This window comes from Solea senegalensis, linkage group LG5 (genome assembly GCF_019176455.1).
Source record: "Solea senegalensis isolate Sse05_10M linkage group LG5, IFAPA_SoseM_1, whole genome shotgun sequence".
Classification (NCBI taxonomy): Eukaryota; Metazoa; Chordata; class Actinopteri; order Pleuronectiformes; family Soleidae; genus Solea; species Solea senegalensis.
This window is the reverse complement of record NC_058025.1, coordinates 2,574,270-2,589,162: the sequence shown is the minus strand read 5'-3', so window position 1 is coordinate 2,589,162 and position 14,893 is coordinate 2,574,270. Positions and strand designations below refer to the sequence as shown.

The window sequence follows — 14,893 nt, the reverse complement described above, 5'->3', positions numbered from 1 at the left end:
AAAAATAAATAAATGAAGGAATGGTGCTGTGTGTACGGTGTTTGATCGTCTGGCTCTTCTCTCAACTTCATCTGTGCAGGATTGAGGAGCTGACCTGTGGTGGAATGGTCGAGCAGGTGCAGGAAGCCTTCGGGGAGACCATGACCTCTGTCGTGTCACTGTGTGCTCGCTATCCCATCGCTTGTGCCAACAGTATCGGCTTGCTTTGCACGATCCCCTACACCAGGCAAGAGAAGCCATCCTGAACGACATCTCATTGATTATTATTATAATAATTATTCCTGAGTTTGCTGACCCTCGTTTGTTGTCCGGGCTGCTTGCAGGAGCGAGGAGCAGTGCCTGGTTCGCAGTGGCCTCGTTCAGCTCATGGACAGTCTGTGCAGTCTGAGCGGTCAGAGGGAATGCAGCTCTAATGAGAAGCAGACCAAAAAGCAGAAGGTGGCCACGATGGCCTGGGCAGCTTTCCAGGTGTTGGCAAACCGATGCATCGAGTGGGAGAAAGTGGAAGGTCAGAAAGTTTTGGGGTTTTTTTTACTCTGTGATCATTAGAGCTGTCACGGTAGTGACCTTTTTACTTAGTGTGCAGTGCAGTATGCGGCGTAATTAGACATGTGTATAAATGTATTAAAATCCCAGCCAACACGACAGAATATTGTAGATTTAACCACATCGCCACCTCCTCCCACTCCCTCAGATCCTCCTCGCACCCCATCTCTGTACTCACTCCCACCAGAACTCTGACTCTCTTCCCCTCTTCAAATCCAGACTCAAACACACCTGTACATAATAGCTTACGCTCTGTAATGTCACTACTCCATTTTCTGTTTACTGTGTCATCCTGTTGTCTGTTGTTTTACTGTCCTCATAATAATAAGTGCCCTTATTATAAATAGAATGCATTATCATTATTATTAGATAGAAAATCCCTTTAAACCCACATTAAAGCAGTGAAATCTAAGCAGAATTCACTGATGAACTTAATGATGATATGGAGAAAAGTGCTGAGAAATACAGACGGCAACAGTAAAGCTGAACAAAGGATTATTTTACACAACTATGACTAAAATGCAGGAGGAATGTTCACTGCTAATTGTTTACTTTGCGGTAACTCTGCTTTTACCTCTCGTATAAAGGTGGCTCTACAGACGCGGTGCACTCCGGTCTGGCCCGGCAGGTGTCCAGCCTGCTGACCAATCACCTGGCCAGAGCCACCGAGTGCTGTGGCAATCAGGCAGCGGGGAATGACGCCTTACAGGATGTCCTCAGTCTGCTCAATGACCTCAGCAGGTGAAGCTTTATGTCACATACTGTATGTATGTGAATGAATGAATGTATGATAATAGTCTTGAATGAGCTGAAGTGAATTCTCACTGTCACACAGGTGATTGTTAGCCTTCATTTATGTTGATGGCAAAAGTTACCTTTACATTCATGAGGAAACAACAACATCACTGGCATTTATGAGTAGAATGAAATTTCAAACTCACCCTGACAACAATTGGTTCTTCTCAATTAACTCTTGTTAAACTTTCTAACCACAAATAACTATTTACACAATCCTCTCGTGTTTGTTTTAATGTACTTTATGGCCTGTGTGATGCATTCAAGGTCCTGTCGAAAATAATAAACATCGTCTAAACAGAAACCGTTTCTACGTATTATCACATATTTTTACCTGTTATACATTTATTTGTCTAATTTTTACACCATTTTTATCAACAATAAAGTGACAATAAGATTTTATCAATTTAAATGGATAATTCCACCAAATTACAAAAAGTAAATAAAGTAGTAATACTTATTTATAAATAGTTTCCATGCTTTGTTACAAAATGTCAAAACAATAAATGAATAAATGTTCTGTGTTTGTTGTTTTGGTGTTGCAGGAGCCACATAGGTAAAGCCATCCTCAGTCAGCCGGCGTGCGTTTCAAAGCTCTTGTCTCTGCTGCTGGATCAGCGTCCCTCGCCAAAGCTGGTCCTCATCATCCTGCAGCTGTGCAGAGCGGCTCTGCCTCTCATGAGCGTGGAGGACTGTGGAAACGTGGCCCTGCCCTCGTGGAGCTACTCCATCAACACGCTGGACGCCGAGCAACAAGACGCCACTGACCCCGCCTCGCGTATCGCTTCCTTACTGTTGGCCAAACTAGCAGACTACGTCGTACCAGGTTTGCCATTTTTCAAGTTAATCTTACTGATTCCTTGTAAATGAATAATAAATTTCCCTTTTTTTTTTCTTTTTTTTTTTTCATTTAACCAGGCTGCCAGACACTGCTCTCCCCGAGCTCCTCTGAGCCGGACACCTGTCTGACCCGAGCTGGCTCCAAGGGGGCGCTAAAGTCTGACGATATCGGGGAGGAGGGAGAGGCTGTCGACGGCAAGCTGTCGATCTTCATCCACAAGAGAGAGGACCAGTCTTCTCATGAGGTTCTACAACCACTGCTCAGGTAAGATTTCCTCCCGGTGTTGTTCGTGTGTGGAAATAAGTTGAGCATGAATCAGATATGTGCGTTTGCGTCTGCCATCAAAGTGGACAGGTATTCCCCCTGTCAATGTGACGGTCCTTAAACGAAAGGACGTAAACACACATATACATAATCTATGATCACATGTCTCCCTTTCAACTGGTACAATGGAGGACGAATCAGATAGAGGTAACATATCTGGTGTCTTCTTCCATCTTCTCTGAAAAGCAGCAGCTCAGAGGGACGTCCCTTTCGACTGGGCACGGGAGCAAACATGGAGAAGGTGGTGAAGATGGACAGAGACATGACGAAGGTAAGCGTCGAGTTAGTGGACTTCATGTGTGTTTGTGGAAGTCATGACATGTACAAGGTTCCTTGAATGCATCTTGAAGCTGCTCGTCTCAGCTCAACACGCTGTACACATGTGATGAAATTTACGAGGGTCTTTGAATGCATCTCGTTAGCTGCTTCTGTTAGTGAGTTTAAAAATGCAACTTCAACATAGCCTGTTGTCACTATTTTATCCCACTACACTGAGAAAAATACACAAAAAACAGGCAATGTTTTGCTATGTAGGATATTATGGTTCCCCTCTTCGTGTGTGTGTGTGGGATCCAGTGTCTTATTCTGTACCAAAGAGATAACGTGTCCAACAGGGTTTCTACAAGCTTGACAGTTAGGTCATGTACAGCCTTCCAAAATGACTTTAGTTTTCTGCATTCCCAAAAAGGTACACCTGTGTAAAAATGAATAGTTCTGTTTCATTATTTTATGACAAGACACTGAGGTAAAGACCTTGTCTCCTACTGGTCCTCACTGGTCCTCACTGGTCCTCATTGAAAGCACAAACCCAAAAGGAGCTTCTTCTTTTCTCTTCTTTTCTCTTTTTTTCTGACCTCCATCCTCTTTGAATCCGTTCCCCAGAGTGGAAGCTGTGAGGTGATCACAGAGGAGGCGTCTGCCGCCCTGAGGAAAGCCAACAAGTGGGCCCAGTCCGGTCTGATCGTGAGCGTCGGTCCACCTGTGGAGACTCTGGCCCAGGAGGCCGCTGGAGGCATCACCACTGGTGACAAGAAGAAGACGGCGCAGACTGCGGTGTGCCGTGACAGGAACGCTGACCTGGCCAGGTAATGTACAGCAGAAATACAAGTATAACGTTTCACTCCTGGGTATATTAATGTCAGAGATGAAGGAATAACATATCAAAATAATACAAAGATAGAAAAATAAACTGTTCAATTTATGTTACAAACTTGACTAGGGTTAACTAGCTAATGATTTTATTACTTATTTTCTCAATTAATTGATCACTTGTCCACAAAAACATCAGAAAACATCAGTGTTTCCCAAACCTGAAAATAATGATGCTCTCGAATGTCTGATTTTGTCTGCAAACCAAAATTATTCAGTTTTAAAGATTTAATGAGAAAATATTGAATAAAATTGTATTTTTTGTGGGGTTTGGGATTCATGAAAACTTGGCAGTTTTTTTGAAACGTGTGCATGTGACAGACGTGGATCTTAACTGTTTGTAACATCTGAAATAGGTCGGACCCGGTCAGGCCGTTCATCAGCGGCCATGTTGCCAACAGTATGGCCGCTGAGGTCATCGCTCTGCTGCACAGTCTGCTCACCGCTCCCGAGTCCAACACTGCCCAGATCTGGACCAGCACCGCTGAAAAGGTAAGCAATGATCACCTTCCTTACTTTCACTCTTCAGGATTAAACTTGCTGCTGAAGACTCATGAGATGATGACCCTTCTTCTAGGTTCTGTCCCGGGCGCTGATGTTCATCCCTCAGCTGGGAAAGTACGCGGAGAGTATTCTGGAAAACGGCAGCAGCAGCGGCAGGAAGCTGGCCAAACTGCAGGCCATCGGCAGACAGGCGGTCGCTGCCCTCTGTGCCCTCGGAGGCTTCAAAGAAACCATCAAGATCGGCTCTGAGGTCCAGGTGAGTTCCAGACAATAAGGTTCTGCCAGTCCTGCCGGGATTTCACTTAAAATCCTGAGAGGGCCAGTCAGTCATGTTTCCTGTTTGCTCTGATTTGCAGGTGGTGGGTAAAGGTGTGCTGGGCAGTGTGGGCGTGGTCATGTCCATCAATGAGCAGGAGGGCATCGCGACAGTCAAGTTTCCTTCCTGCGAGTACAGGAGAGCCTGTAAAGCCTCGGACATCCTGACGGTGCCCATTTCACGCCTCTGCACTCCCAGATCTGAGGTCAGAATCCTCACATACAAACATAAGTTCTTCTTTTAGTGGGGAAAACAACAGCTGCCTGAAACTAAACTTTGTATTTGCACCAACAGGCTCTGCCTCTTTACAAGCTGTCCATCACGGAGAAGGTGGTACAGGCCGTGCAGTCCATGCTTCTGCCACAGGAGGGCAGTCTCTCCATTCACACCTCTCTACCTGCGACAGGAGACGGGTCCAGCCCGGTCATGGCTGCAGTTCGCTTGTTGGCTGAAATCAGAACCAGGTCAGTAAAAATAGTAAACCTTCTGTCAACCTTCACAGAACTAGAAGAGGATTCCTATTGTGACATAACACGTCAATTAGGGCTGGAACAATCAATGAATCTGTCAGTTTTTCTTTGATTACTTAACTATTGTTTTATTTCTGGAATTTTTCAGCTTTTTTAATGTGAATATCAACTTTTTTTTGCTTCATATAACAAAAAAAAAATCATTAAATTTGAATAATTTTTCGTTTGGACGAAATTTACAGACTGTAAAAATGTCAATAAAAAGCAGCAAAAGCGTTTTAGCTGAGTCATGTGGAGAAAAATATTTGTAATACAATTATGTCTTTGAAATGCAGCTTTAAAGAGGTCTAAAATGGCTCCGTAGATACTTGAGTTTATGATATTGTATCAGACGTGAAGAGGTGTTATCATGGCGTCTTTAAATGAAACCACAGATGGGATAAATATCTGGATTTACGTGTGTTTCCTCCAGAGCGTGTCTGGTGATGGCTCAGCTCCTTGAAGACAGCTCCTTCTGTGAAGAGTTCATTCAGCAGTGTCCTGCTGCCGTCGAGGTTCTCAACCTGGTTGCTCAGGAATGCAGTCCTGGTGAGTGTTTATATATTTATTTGAGCTTCAAAACGTCTCACAACGCTGTTGGCAGCAGATAATAAACTTATTATTATTATTATTATTATTATTATCTGTGAAGTTTCTCAGTCATTAAAGTGTACACATACTTGAGCGATGTGTGGGACGTGTGACAGGGTTTGTGTGCTCTTGTGCAGGAGAGCGTCTCGGCATGGTCGAGGCTCAGTGTGAGAGAGTGAGGATGTTGTACCGGGACTGTGCTCGACCGCCGCCTCCACCACTGCAGACAGACAGACGCCAGGTGAGTTACCAACTGTTCAATCACTGGTTTGGTTGTCAGAAAAAGAAAAACTCAAACTCTGATACGGAGTAACGTATTATCTCCTCGTGTCTCCCGCTGCATCAGCCTAAGGAGATCACGTGGTGTCCGTCCAGAGTGTTCCCTCCGGTCCGTGCCTGCATGTTCTCGTCCCGCCTGACGTCCGTCACCTTCCTGGCTGATCCGAGTGCTGGAGGAGGTCTTCCCCGAGGCACGTTCATCTACGCCACCTCCGCTGTGCCAATCCAGGTACACACACACACATGTCCACCCTATTTCTGTTTGTTTGAACTTCCACTGACTTTGTCCTTGTTCCCCTCAGGCACCGTCTTTTTACTGGGAGATAGAAATCGTCTCCTATGGAGACACCGAAGAAGACAGCGGTCCCATCGTGTCCTTTGGTTTTGCCACCGAGGCGGAGAAAAGAGACGGAGCGTGGACCAACCCTGTCGGCACCTGCCTGTTTCACAAGTATGTTTTCAGATATTCACAGGAGATACACATTCAGTTAAGTTTTCTCTGAAAAGTTTAGATGATGAGTATCATGGTTTTAACGTAGAAACAAGGTGTAATACTTGCAAATATTCTAAATGTAATGTAATAAAAAACAAACGTGGGGAAGCAAATAAAGGTGCCTTCTTTTTCATTGCAGTCATTTTCATCACCACTTGGATGAATAAGAAACAAAAAGACAAGCAAATACTTACTGTTGTGAATATGAATCAGATCATTTCACGAAATCAGCAGCAATAATTGGCCTAAAAGCTTTGTTTTGAGTTGATCCATCTCTGTGCGTCTGTCTCCTGTCTGTCTGTGTTAATGTGTGTGTGTGTGTGTTTGTGTGTCAGTAACGGCAGGGCAGTGCATTACAACGGCTCCAGTCTGCTGCAGTGGAAAAGTGTCCGGCTGGACGTGGCTCTACTTCCCGGTGAGTTGGGAGACAGACGAGATTATCCGTCTCCTGTTTTTAATCGACTGTCTGTGACGTTTGATTGAGTCGACACTATGGATATTTTAAAGGTGCAATGTGTAACATTAAGGAGGGTTTTTTGGGGGGCAAAAATTGAATATACAACACTGATAAGTATGTTTCTATAACTATATTCAGCTTTTTTTTTTGGCAAGAGTGACACTTGAGGACCTGTTTGAAGTATTTAATATAAAGTTTACATGTTATTTTTATTGCAAATACTGACACACAGTGTTGGATCATCAGCTGCTTTTTCAATAAAAGTGTTAATATATCTTGTTATAAATGCATCATTAGCATTTGTCTGTGAAACCCTAGGTGACGTTGCTGGAATAGGTTGGGAGCGTTCTGAGGGAACTCCTCCGCCGCCCGGTCAGGCCCCAAAGGGCAGGGTCTACTTTACTTACTGTGGTCAGCGGCTCGGTCCCATTCTGGAGGACGTCGCTGGTGGAATGTGGCCCCTGGTGCACATTCAAAAGAAGGTTGGTTTGTTCTGACAGAAAACCAAAAAAAGGACACCCTTAAATACAAATTTTCTTTGTCTAAATGATTTTTTTTTTTTGTTATTCTAGAACTCAAAGATTCGCGCCAACTTTGGGAACCGACCTTTTGCGTACGCGGAGGGCCAAGCTCACAGAAACGCCGCTGACCTGTGCATTGACCTTGCGGAGGAAATCAGTGCTAATTTTGAAGCACTGCCCTTTGCTATGGCGTCGGACAGCGACAACGACGCGGGCGCGAGTGTGACGTCGGACTCCGGCTCCCACGGGCCCCCGTGTCGCATCGCCGCAGTTGCTGTTGCCCAGCAACGTATGTTTATCCTCTCTGTGTTAAACCAAAATATTCAATCTTTGACATTTTCTTTAAAGGTTTGTCGCCTGTGCTACGTTTAATTCCTGTTCCTGTTCTCACAGAGTACAACAGTGACCTGTCGTGCCATTATAAGGTGGAGCTGAGCTACGAGAACTTCGTCACCTCTGGGCCCGACGCTCATCCTCCGCCCATCGCTGACGATGAGAGTGACGACGAGGATGATGACGATGTGCCGAGGGTGAGTGAGCGAGCGAGGGAGGGAGGACTCTCCACTGGAGTTTGAAATGTCTTTGCATGTTTGTATAAAATGTAATCATGTCTTCTGGTTTGTGTTGGACATCAGGAGGACCACTACGCCCTGCTGGTCAAGGCCTGGGAGACTAAAGTGTTCCCTACCATCCGTAGAAGGTTCCGTAACGAGGCTGAGAGGAAATCTGGCCTGGACCAAATCAAAGGAGCTCTGCAGCTTGGTAAAGAATAAAATTTAAGACGAGTTAAATAACAATGTTTTACAACATTTGACATCAAACGAAATGACAACCTGGTTTAATAAATGAAAGACACTGTGTTTCTGTCATGTGTTTCTATGGAAACAGGAATGGTGGACATCGCGAGACAGACGGTGGAGTTCCTGTACGAAGAGAACGGTGGCATTCCCCGAGACCTTTACCTCCCGACCATCGAGGATATCAAGGACGAGGCCAACAAGTTCACCATAGACAAAGTCCGCAAAGGTACAAAACTCACCTTCCCGACAGTCGGGCTTTTATCGCGTGTACAGACGCTAACTCTGACCTCGGGTAACAAACGCTGAATTGAAGTCTTTGCTTTGTCCTCTCACTCAGGTTTGACGGTGGTGATCCGCTGCCCTGACAGCAACAACACCAACAGCACGACAGGGGGAACGGCTCTGCCCAAGTTCGCCATCCGGGGCATGTTGAAGACGTTTGGTTTGCACGGAGTGGTGCTGGATGTTGACTCTGTAAGTCCAATATTTAAATGTCTCTAAACCACCATTCCAAAACCATTCTTTTTCTGTTTGTCTTGTATTTTAACAAGGAAACGTGGAAGTCATGCTTTTGTGTGTGTGTGTGTGTGTATTTTTGCAGGTGAATGAACTTGTGCAGGTGGAGACGTACCTGCGCAGCGAGGGCGTGCTGGTGAGATACTGGTATCCCATAGAGATGCTGGAGCGCCCCCCTGCTGGGTCTCGACGCACCGCAGCGAACGGCTTAGTCTCGCTGGACAGCAGTAACATCCAGATTCACAGGTAATGCAGACTTAATGAGTGTTGACCGCGGGCTCTTCTTCCTGCTCCCGTGTCACTGACAGTGTCACGTCTTGTTTTCCCTGCTCTGCCTCAGGGAACTGCTTCGCTGTGAGAGTGCGCTGGCTCGGTTGTACTGCCGCATGGCCTTGCTCAACATCTTTGCCCCCAAGAGTCCGCACACCTTCACTCGTCTCTTCCACATACCTGCTGTGCGGGACATCACCCTGGAGCACCTGCAGCTTCTGTCCAATCAGCTGCTGGCCCCGCCCCTTCCTGGTATTCTATTCAAACCAAATTTTCTCTGAAGCCATTACCCTGAAAAGATGTTTTTCTTCTGTTCCCTGTTTCTAAACTGACTGTTCTGGTGTTGTTCCCCCTGCAGATGGCACTATTAGTTCTAGTTCTATCCTGCTGGCTCAGTCACTGCTTCATAACCTCCAGGGCCAAAGCTGCTCCCCCACAGACCTGTTCTACCAGGGCAATGCTCAGCCCATCAGGGAATGGTTGACCGTCGCCATCACCCGTGCCTTGCATCAAGGAGAGGAAAGTTTACTCGAGCTCACCAAGCAAATCTGCTGTTTCCTGCAGGTCAGCTCTCGTCTTCCAGTACTCGGTTTAATCTGAACTGAATCTAATCTGAGCTGCTGAATTTATTAAAAAAAAAAAAACATTTGTGGGAAATGTCGACAGAATGCACCGGAGCAGTTTACGTCTGAGGAGTTTCCCGTCACGGAGTCAAAGGTGAGCATGGACGTCAGCTTTCCCGGCGCCGCGTTCGTGATCGTGTCCTGCAAGGAGGGTCAGCTCGGCTGCCGCAAAGAGTGAGTGACTTTGCTGTACACAGGTTCATTTGACGTTGAGCATTTCATAAACATCCATTTTTAAAACATTTCCTTTCCGCTCCGTCAGCTCCAGCCTGTACAAGGCTCCCTGGGCTCGAGTCATGGTTTACGGTCTGGGTCACAAAGTTCGTAGGAACGGGCAGCTGAATCTGATGGAGGCTGTGTGTTACCCTCTGGATGCTTCTCCCACCAACACAGGCCTTACCCCGCCTCCCACCACCAATCAATATCCTTCTGTGATCATACCCACTGATAAAGTTCACATCAAACTGGGTGAGTAACTCTCAGTTCATTCTCACTTTTCAACCTTTCTTAAAAAACATTTAAAACAAAAACATTTGATTATCTTGATGTTGCAGGGGTGTCGCCCCCTCCTGGTGCTGTGCTGGTGCTGCATTCCTTGCCGCTCGAGTATCCTCTGGCCATGGCGTTTGCTGAGCAGCTGCTGACGTGGAAGCTGGGCGACGCCAGTGAGCGGACGGAGGACGAGCTGGACACCGTGCCCTCGTCTGTGCTGCTGCAGGTCGTTGAACTACTAGGTAGGTGCTGGTATCCCCTTTTGGTGTAATGTAGACACTCAAAATCACATGATTTACTAACTGTGATTAAAGCAGTGACCTGAATCTTAAATTTTCTCTGTCTGCGTTGTTGTTTCAGGTGGTTTGCTGTGGTCCACTGACTTGGCTCCCTCCATCAAAGAACTCACCTTTCACTTGTTGGCGGAGGTTTTGCGGAAGATTCACCACCTGGAGCAGCGCAAGAGTCCGGCAGGCCTCTCCAGCTCCATCGCTCTGCTGCTGAACCCCTGCCTCGCGGTGCTCATGGCCCTGCAAACGGAACTGCGCAAACTCTACGACCGGGAGACTCAGGGATGGACGGCGGGAGGAGCCGGAGGAGGCGGTTCATCTTCGGGAGGCATCGCTTTGGCTCTGGGGGCCGAGCAGAGTCGCTTTTCCACCTACTTCCACGCTCTGATGGAGGCGTGTCTCGCCGTGGCTGAGGTGACGCTTCCTCTCAACGTCAGCGGCACCTCGGTGGGAGCGCTGTCCTCCACCAGCGCCCCCAACCTCAGCGACTCCTCCTCCTCCTCGTCATCGTCCCCAGGCCAGACGCCGCAGAGCCCCAGTCTGCTGTCCAAGCGCAAGAAGGTGAAGATGAAGCGGGAGAGAGCGGCAGCCGCGGTTGCGGCGGCGGTCTCTGGGAAACGGGGAAGTGTCGGCGGTGGCGCGCGGCTGTCGGAGAGCGACAGCGCCCTCCTGAACATGGCGGGCAGTAAACCTGAGGACATGCTCTGGTTCCACCGCTGCCTCACTCTCCTCATGATCCTGCGTCACCTCGCAAACAAGGACCCGCAGGGTTTGAGTGTGACCAGTGATGCAGTGACAGACGCCTGCCAGGCTCTGGTGGGTCCCACCGCCCACAGTCGCCTGCTGGTGCTCTCAGGTATCCCCACGCATCTGGAGGAGAGCGTCGTCCGGAACGCCATCCGCAGGGCCTGCAACGGCCACGGAGGGCTATTCAAAGATGAGATCTTCATCCCTCTGCAGGAAGAGGACCCGAAGAAGCCCAAAGCTGGAGCTGGGGTTTCTAGCCCTCAGGATGGAAAAGCGGGGCCTGAACCTGAGCGTCCTTTCCCCAACAACGGAGGTCCCGAGAGTCCCGACAGTTCCAGCAGCGTGACTCCAGCTCTGAGCGTGAGTGCTTCCGCGTCGACTAGCCAGACCTCCATCTGCAGCTCCTCTCAGGGAGTCTCCCGCACTGCCAGCGAACTCTCAGTCGATCAGGAGATGTTGGCCGTCCCTCCCATCGCTCCTGCTGCCGCGGGCTCGGCCGTCGCTTCCCCGCAGCAGGGTCCCCAAGACCCGCAGACTGTGTCTAGTCAGGAGAGTCTGGACACGTCCCTGTGTAGCACAGGAAGCCTGGGGAGTCTTGGCAGCTTGGGGGAGCCTCTGGACAGTGCAGATACGCCGTCCGTGTCAGACGGGGGCTCTGTGCACACAGTCACCTCATTGGACAGCAACGCAGTTATGGCAAGACCCATCAAGGGCTACGCCGTCATTGAGGTGGGTCAATAATGAACTTATCAATTAGAGGTCGACTGATCGAACAATTTACAAGCTGGCATCAGCAGACCCTTACTTTCAAACCTGTGGAGGCTCAGAAAATAGATCACTCTCTCAAGGATAATCTAGTGTTTAAACACTGTCCTTGTTGAATCAATTGAATGTTGAAAGTACAGACAGACCTGGTAAACTTCAACAGACATGGTTGCTCACACAAATTATGGGTCACTATGGGCTATATTAGTGTTTACATGATTTCTTCTCACAGTGATTAACCAAAACAACAGTTTAAAGACCCACGTGACATGAACCGGTGCAAACCACTGCTGCATCTGTGCATGAGAGCTAATGAGAGTCCACATTTTGTTGAAGGTGCATTCATGGAACCTATTCAATTTTCATACTTACTCACACACATGCAGTCCACAGACTTAAACCCTGCTCATGATGCATTCAATGAACTTTCATGTTGTCCCCTAAACTTTCTGCTGCTGCCACTTTAGTGTAATAGATGCACAACTAAAATTGACCTTAATTTTTTTGTATTTCTTTTTTGTGCAGAAGTAAAAATTCTTGTCTGTCCTTTTGTAAATATCAGGTTCGTTCTCGGGCCAAAGTGGAAAAGATCCGCGCTAGTCTCTTCAACAGCAGCGATCTGATTGGTCTGTCCAGTCTGGAAGGTGAAGAGGAGCTAATGGAGTTGACCAATGAGGAGATCCTCACGGCCTCCAGTGTAAACCAAAGCCTGTTTGACACGCAGGGAAGCTCCGCCCTTGAAGACTACTTCCTGGACAAATCAGTCAGAAGTCGGTGTTAGATGCTGTTTATATGTTTTCTCTTTTAAAATAAGTGTTTTAGGCTGAAAAATCTCACCCGAACTCTTTGTCTCTAGGTGACAAACTCGTGCCTGGAGCGCGAGACGTGCTCACGGACATCTTTAAGAGCTGCGTGCACTCGGAACAGATGCTGAGTCTCACGCCAGCGAAGCCGGTGAAAGTGTCGGACATTTACCTCAGCAAAGAGCAGATCAACTCGCAGACGCCGGGGAACCTCCTGCATACGTTCTTCACCAATGTTCGACCTCCCAAGAAAGTGCTCGAAGACCAACTTACCCAGGTGTGTTAAAACAGTGGTTTCCAGCTGAGTTTTCCACTTTTTCACAACATTTTAATACCAAAATCACAATGGCGCGTTTTTTATGTGGGTACGTCGGGTGCAAATCACAAAAATGGACGCTAGAATTCAAAGTGGCAGAGTTCCTGTTGAGTTGAGGCTACGTTTGCATTCGACTTTTTTGTTCATCTTGGTCTATAACATCTTCCCACCAAGTTTTGGGACATTCGGTGGAACTCAGTTCTGTCTCTGTTTTCACCTTAGGGGGCGCTATAGAGCCCTCGAGAAACGCACGGGTCCGGGAACTATGCCAATATCGCATTTTCGCCACACCTGACCTCCATGCTGAGTTTTTATGCACGTTAACCCCCCGACAAGAGCACATCTTTGTGTACTATAGTGAATTAGCAAACCGATGATTTCAAATTCATTAAAACGTCATTTTGTACGTGTTTTTTTTTAACATATACACATGAATCTTGACTAAAAGGTTGGGAAAATCCAGCAACTTTCTGGGCTTTATGTGGGTCCTGACCGAGTGAGTACAGACTCATTTAAGCATGTCGCAGTAATTTGTATATTCTTTCAGATTCTGAGGAAGTACGGTACACCCAAGCCCAATAAGAACAAGTACAGCAAGGCCGGCAAAGAGCAGCATCAAGGCAAAGTAGTGAGCACCAAGAGGCCCATCACCAAACCTGTCACCAAGGAAAAGTCTGTGCTCAACAGTGTCAGGTGAGTCTTTCGCCACATTAATGAAGCGGCTGCTGAGTGTGTTTAAAGTTTAAAATAAGTACTTGGTAATTAAGTGTTTTCTGTGGCTATGAATCCTCATCGATTTTGCTATTATTCTGCTAATTTGCGTGATCTGGGCATGAGTGAGTTAGTGGTGTTTTAACTCTCTGGTCTCTTGCCTCTGTCTACCAGGACGGCGCTGAGTGAGAAGAAGACGGTCCTGAAACCTAAATCTCCAGAGAAATCCAGACCTGATGAGAAAGACGTGGAAAAATCTCCGGCTAAGAAAACCGAAGGTTGGTACAAAATCACACCCAAAACACAACTACACACAGCACTGAATTTTTATTAACAGTGGAGGTTAATGTAGTGTGTTTTTAAAATGTTTTGATCAATTCATCGAGCTTTTATGAATCCACTGCATGTGTATTTGCGTTATATTAAAGGTCCAGTGTGTAAAATATGGGTGAATCTTTTTTTTCATTTGGCTAAAATTGAAGATAAAATAGCCATATTTAATATGTCTATGAATGAGCAATGACCATATTGTATATTGATTATTATTATTATTATCATCCCCAAATATAGTATATAGCAGCATATATATGCATATATAACATATCTACACATGTTCTACACCTCATCACACACCTCATTTTTTTCTTTTTTCTTCAGTCCCAGAGGAGAAGTTCCTGACGCTGGAAGGTTTCCATAAATTTGCCATTGACCGTGCGAAACAGGACATCCGCAGCGTCTGGAGGGCAATCTTAGCCTGTGGCTTTGACCTCCACTTTGACAGGTGAGAGAACGGGACTGCAGTTACTCAAACACGTCAAAAACTACAAACGTTTGACCTTATTTAAGTTGACACAAAACACCCACGAGGTGGTGCCAAAGCTCCGCAGAAGTCCGAAAGCCTCTTTGATACTTAGGGTCCACCTACACCAGGGGGCCATATTTTAACAGTAATAATAACATACAAATGCACTGTTTTATAAAATTGTAATTTTCATTGTCACAATTATCAATTTTAAAATGGAAATGTAACCAAAAAAAAAATTGTCAAATAACATAATAACAAGGGCCATAAATAATACATCATAAAACTGAAGCTGCAGGCCACACAACATCTCACCGAGGGCCGTAGTTTGGACACCCCTATCCTACACTATTCATAAAACTAAGGCAGCATAATCAAGCAGATTTTCCCCAAATTATGGTTCAGGAAATGGAGTTTCAGAGTTTTTGCAATG

General features: G+C 46.6%; 1 protein-coding gene across 5 annotated transcripts in view; it reads left to right on the top strand.

The window, feature by feature from the left end:
• Nucleotides 1–14,893, top strand: part of LOC122770128 (probable E3 ubiquitin-protein ligase HECTD4) — a 43,300-nt gene that overhangs the window by 20,028 nt on the left and 8,379 nt on the right. For 3 of the 5 annotated variants that reach the window (XM_044027127.1, XM_044027123.1, XM_044027124.1), the window contains exons 32-65: nucleotides 80–226; nucleotides 324–508; nucleotides 1,134–1,287; nucleotides 1,887–2,167; nucleotides 2,260–2,446; nucleotides 2,693–2,777; nucleotides 3,389–3,591; nucleotides 4,012–4,147; nucleotides 4,233–4,415; nucleotides 4,516–4,680; nucleotides 4,770–4,939; nucleotides 5,418–5,533; nucleotides 5,713–5,816; nucleotides 5,922–6,083; nucleotides 6,157–6,305; nucleotides 6,683–6,762; nucleotides 7,123–7,286; nucleotides 7,377–7,614; nucleotides 7,719–7,855; nucleotides 7,961–8,087; nucleotides 8,214–8,351; nucleotides 8,463–8,599; nucleotides 8,727–8,887; nucleotides 8,982–9,163; nucleotides 9,270–9,475; nucleotides 9,578–9,708; nucleotides 9,797–10,002; nucleotides 10,089–10,268; nucleotides 10,387–11,792; nucleotides 12,391–12,598; nucleotides 12,685–12,908; nucleotides 13,495–13,640; nucleotides 13,833–13,936; nucleotides 14,316–14,439. In XM_044027127.1, coding sequence (XP_043883062.1) covers nucleotides 80–226; nucleotides 324–508; nucleotides 1,134–1,287; nucleotides 1,887–2,167; nucleotides 2,260–2,446; nucleotides 2,693–2,777; nucleotides 3,389–3,591; nucleotides 4,012–4,147; nucleotides 4,233–4,415; nucleotides 4,516–4,680; nucleotides 4,770–4,939; nucleotides 5,418–5,533; nucleotides 5,713–5,816; nucleotides 5,922–6,083; nucleotides 6,157–6,305; nucleotides 6,683–6,762; nucleotides 7,123–7,286; nucleotides 7,377–7,614; nucleotides 7,719–7,855; nucleotides 7,961–8,087; nucleotides 8,214–8,351; nucleotides 8,463–8,599; nucleotides 8,727–8,887; nucleotides 8,982–9,163; nucleotides 9,270–9,475; nucleotides 9,578–9,708; nucleotides 9,797–10,002; nucleotides 10,089–10,268; nucleotides 10,387–11,792; nucleotides 12,391–12,598; nucleotides 12,685–12,908; nucleotides 13,495–13,640; nucleotides 13,833–13,936; nucleotides 14,316–14,439 — 6,726 coding nt within the window. The remainder of the gene's footprint in view (nucleotides 1–79; nucleotides 227–323; nucleotides 509–1,133; nucleotides 1,288–1,886; nucleotides 2,168–2,259; nucleotides 2,447–2,692; nucleotides 2,778–3,388; nucleotides 3,592–4,011; nucleotides 4,148–4,232; nucleotides 4,416–4,515; nucleotides 4,681–4,769; nucleotides 4,940–5,417; nucleotides 5,534–5,712; nucleotides 5,817–5,921; nucleotides 6,084–6,156; nucleotides 6,306–6,682; nucleotides 6,763–7,122; nucleotides 7,287–7,376; nucleotides 7,615–7,718; nucleotides 7,856–7,960; nucleotides 8,088–8,213; nucleotides 8,352–8,462; nucleotides 8,600–8,726; nucleotides 8,888–8,981; nucleotides 9,164–9,269; nucleotides 9,476–9,577; nucleotides 9,709–9,796; nucleotides 10,003–10,088; nucleotides 10,269–10,386; nucleotides 11,793–12,390; nucleotides 12,599–12,684; nucleotides 12,909–13,494; nucleotides 13,641–13,832; nucleotides 13,937–14,315; nucleotides 14,440–14,893) is intronic. The other 2 variants (XM_044027128.1, XM_044027126.1) reach the window with 1 other exon arrangement.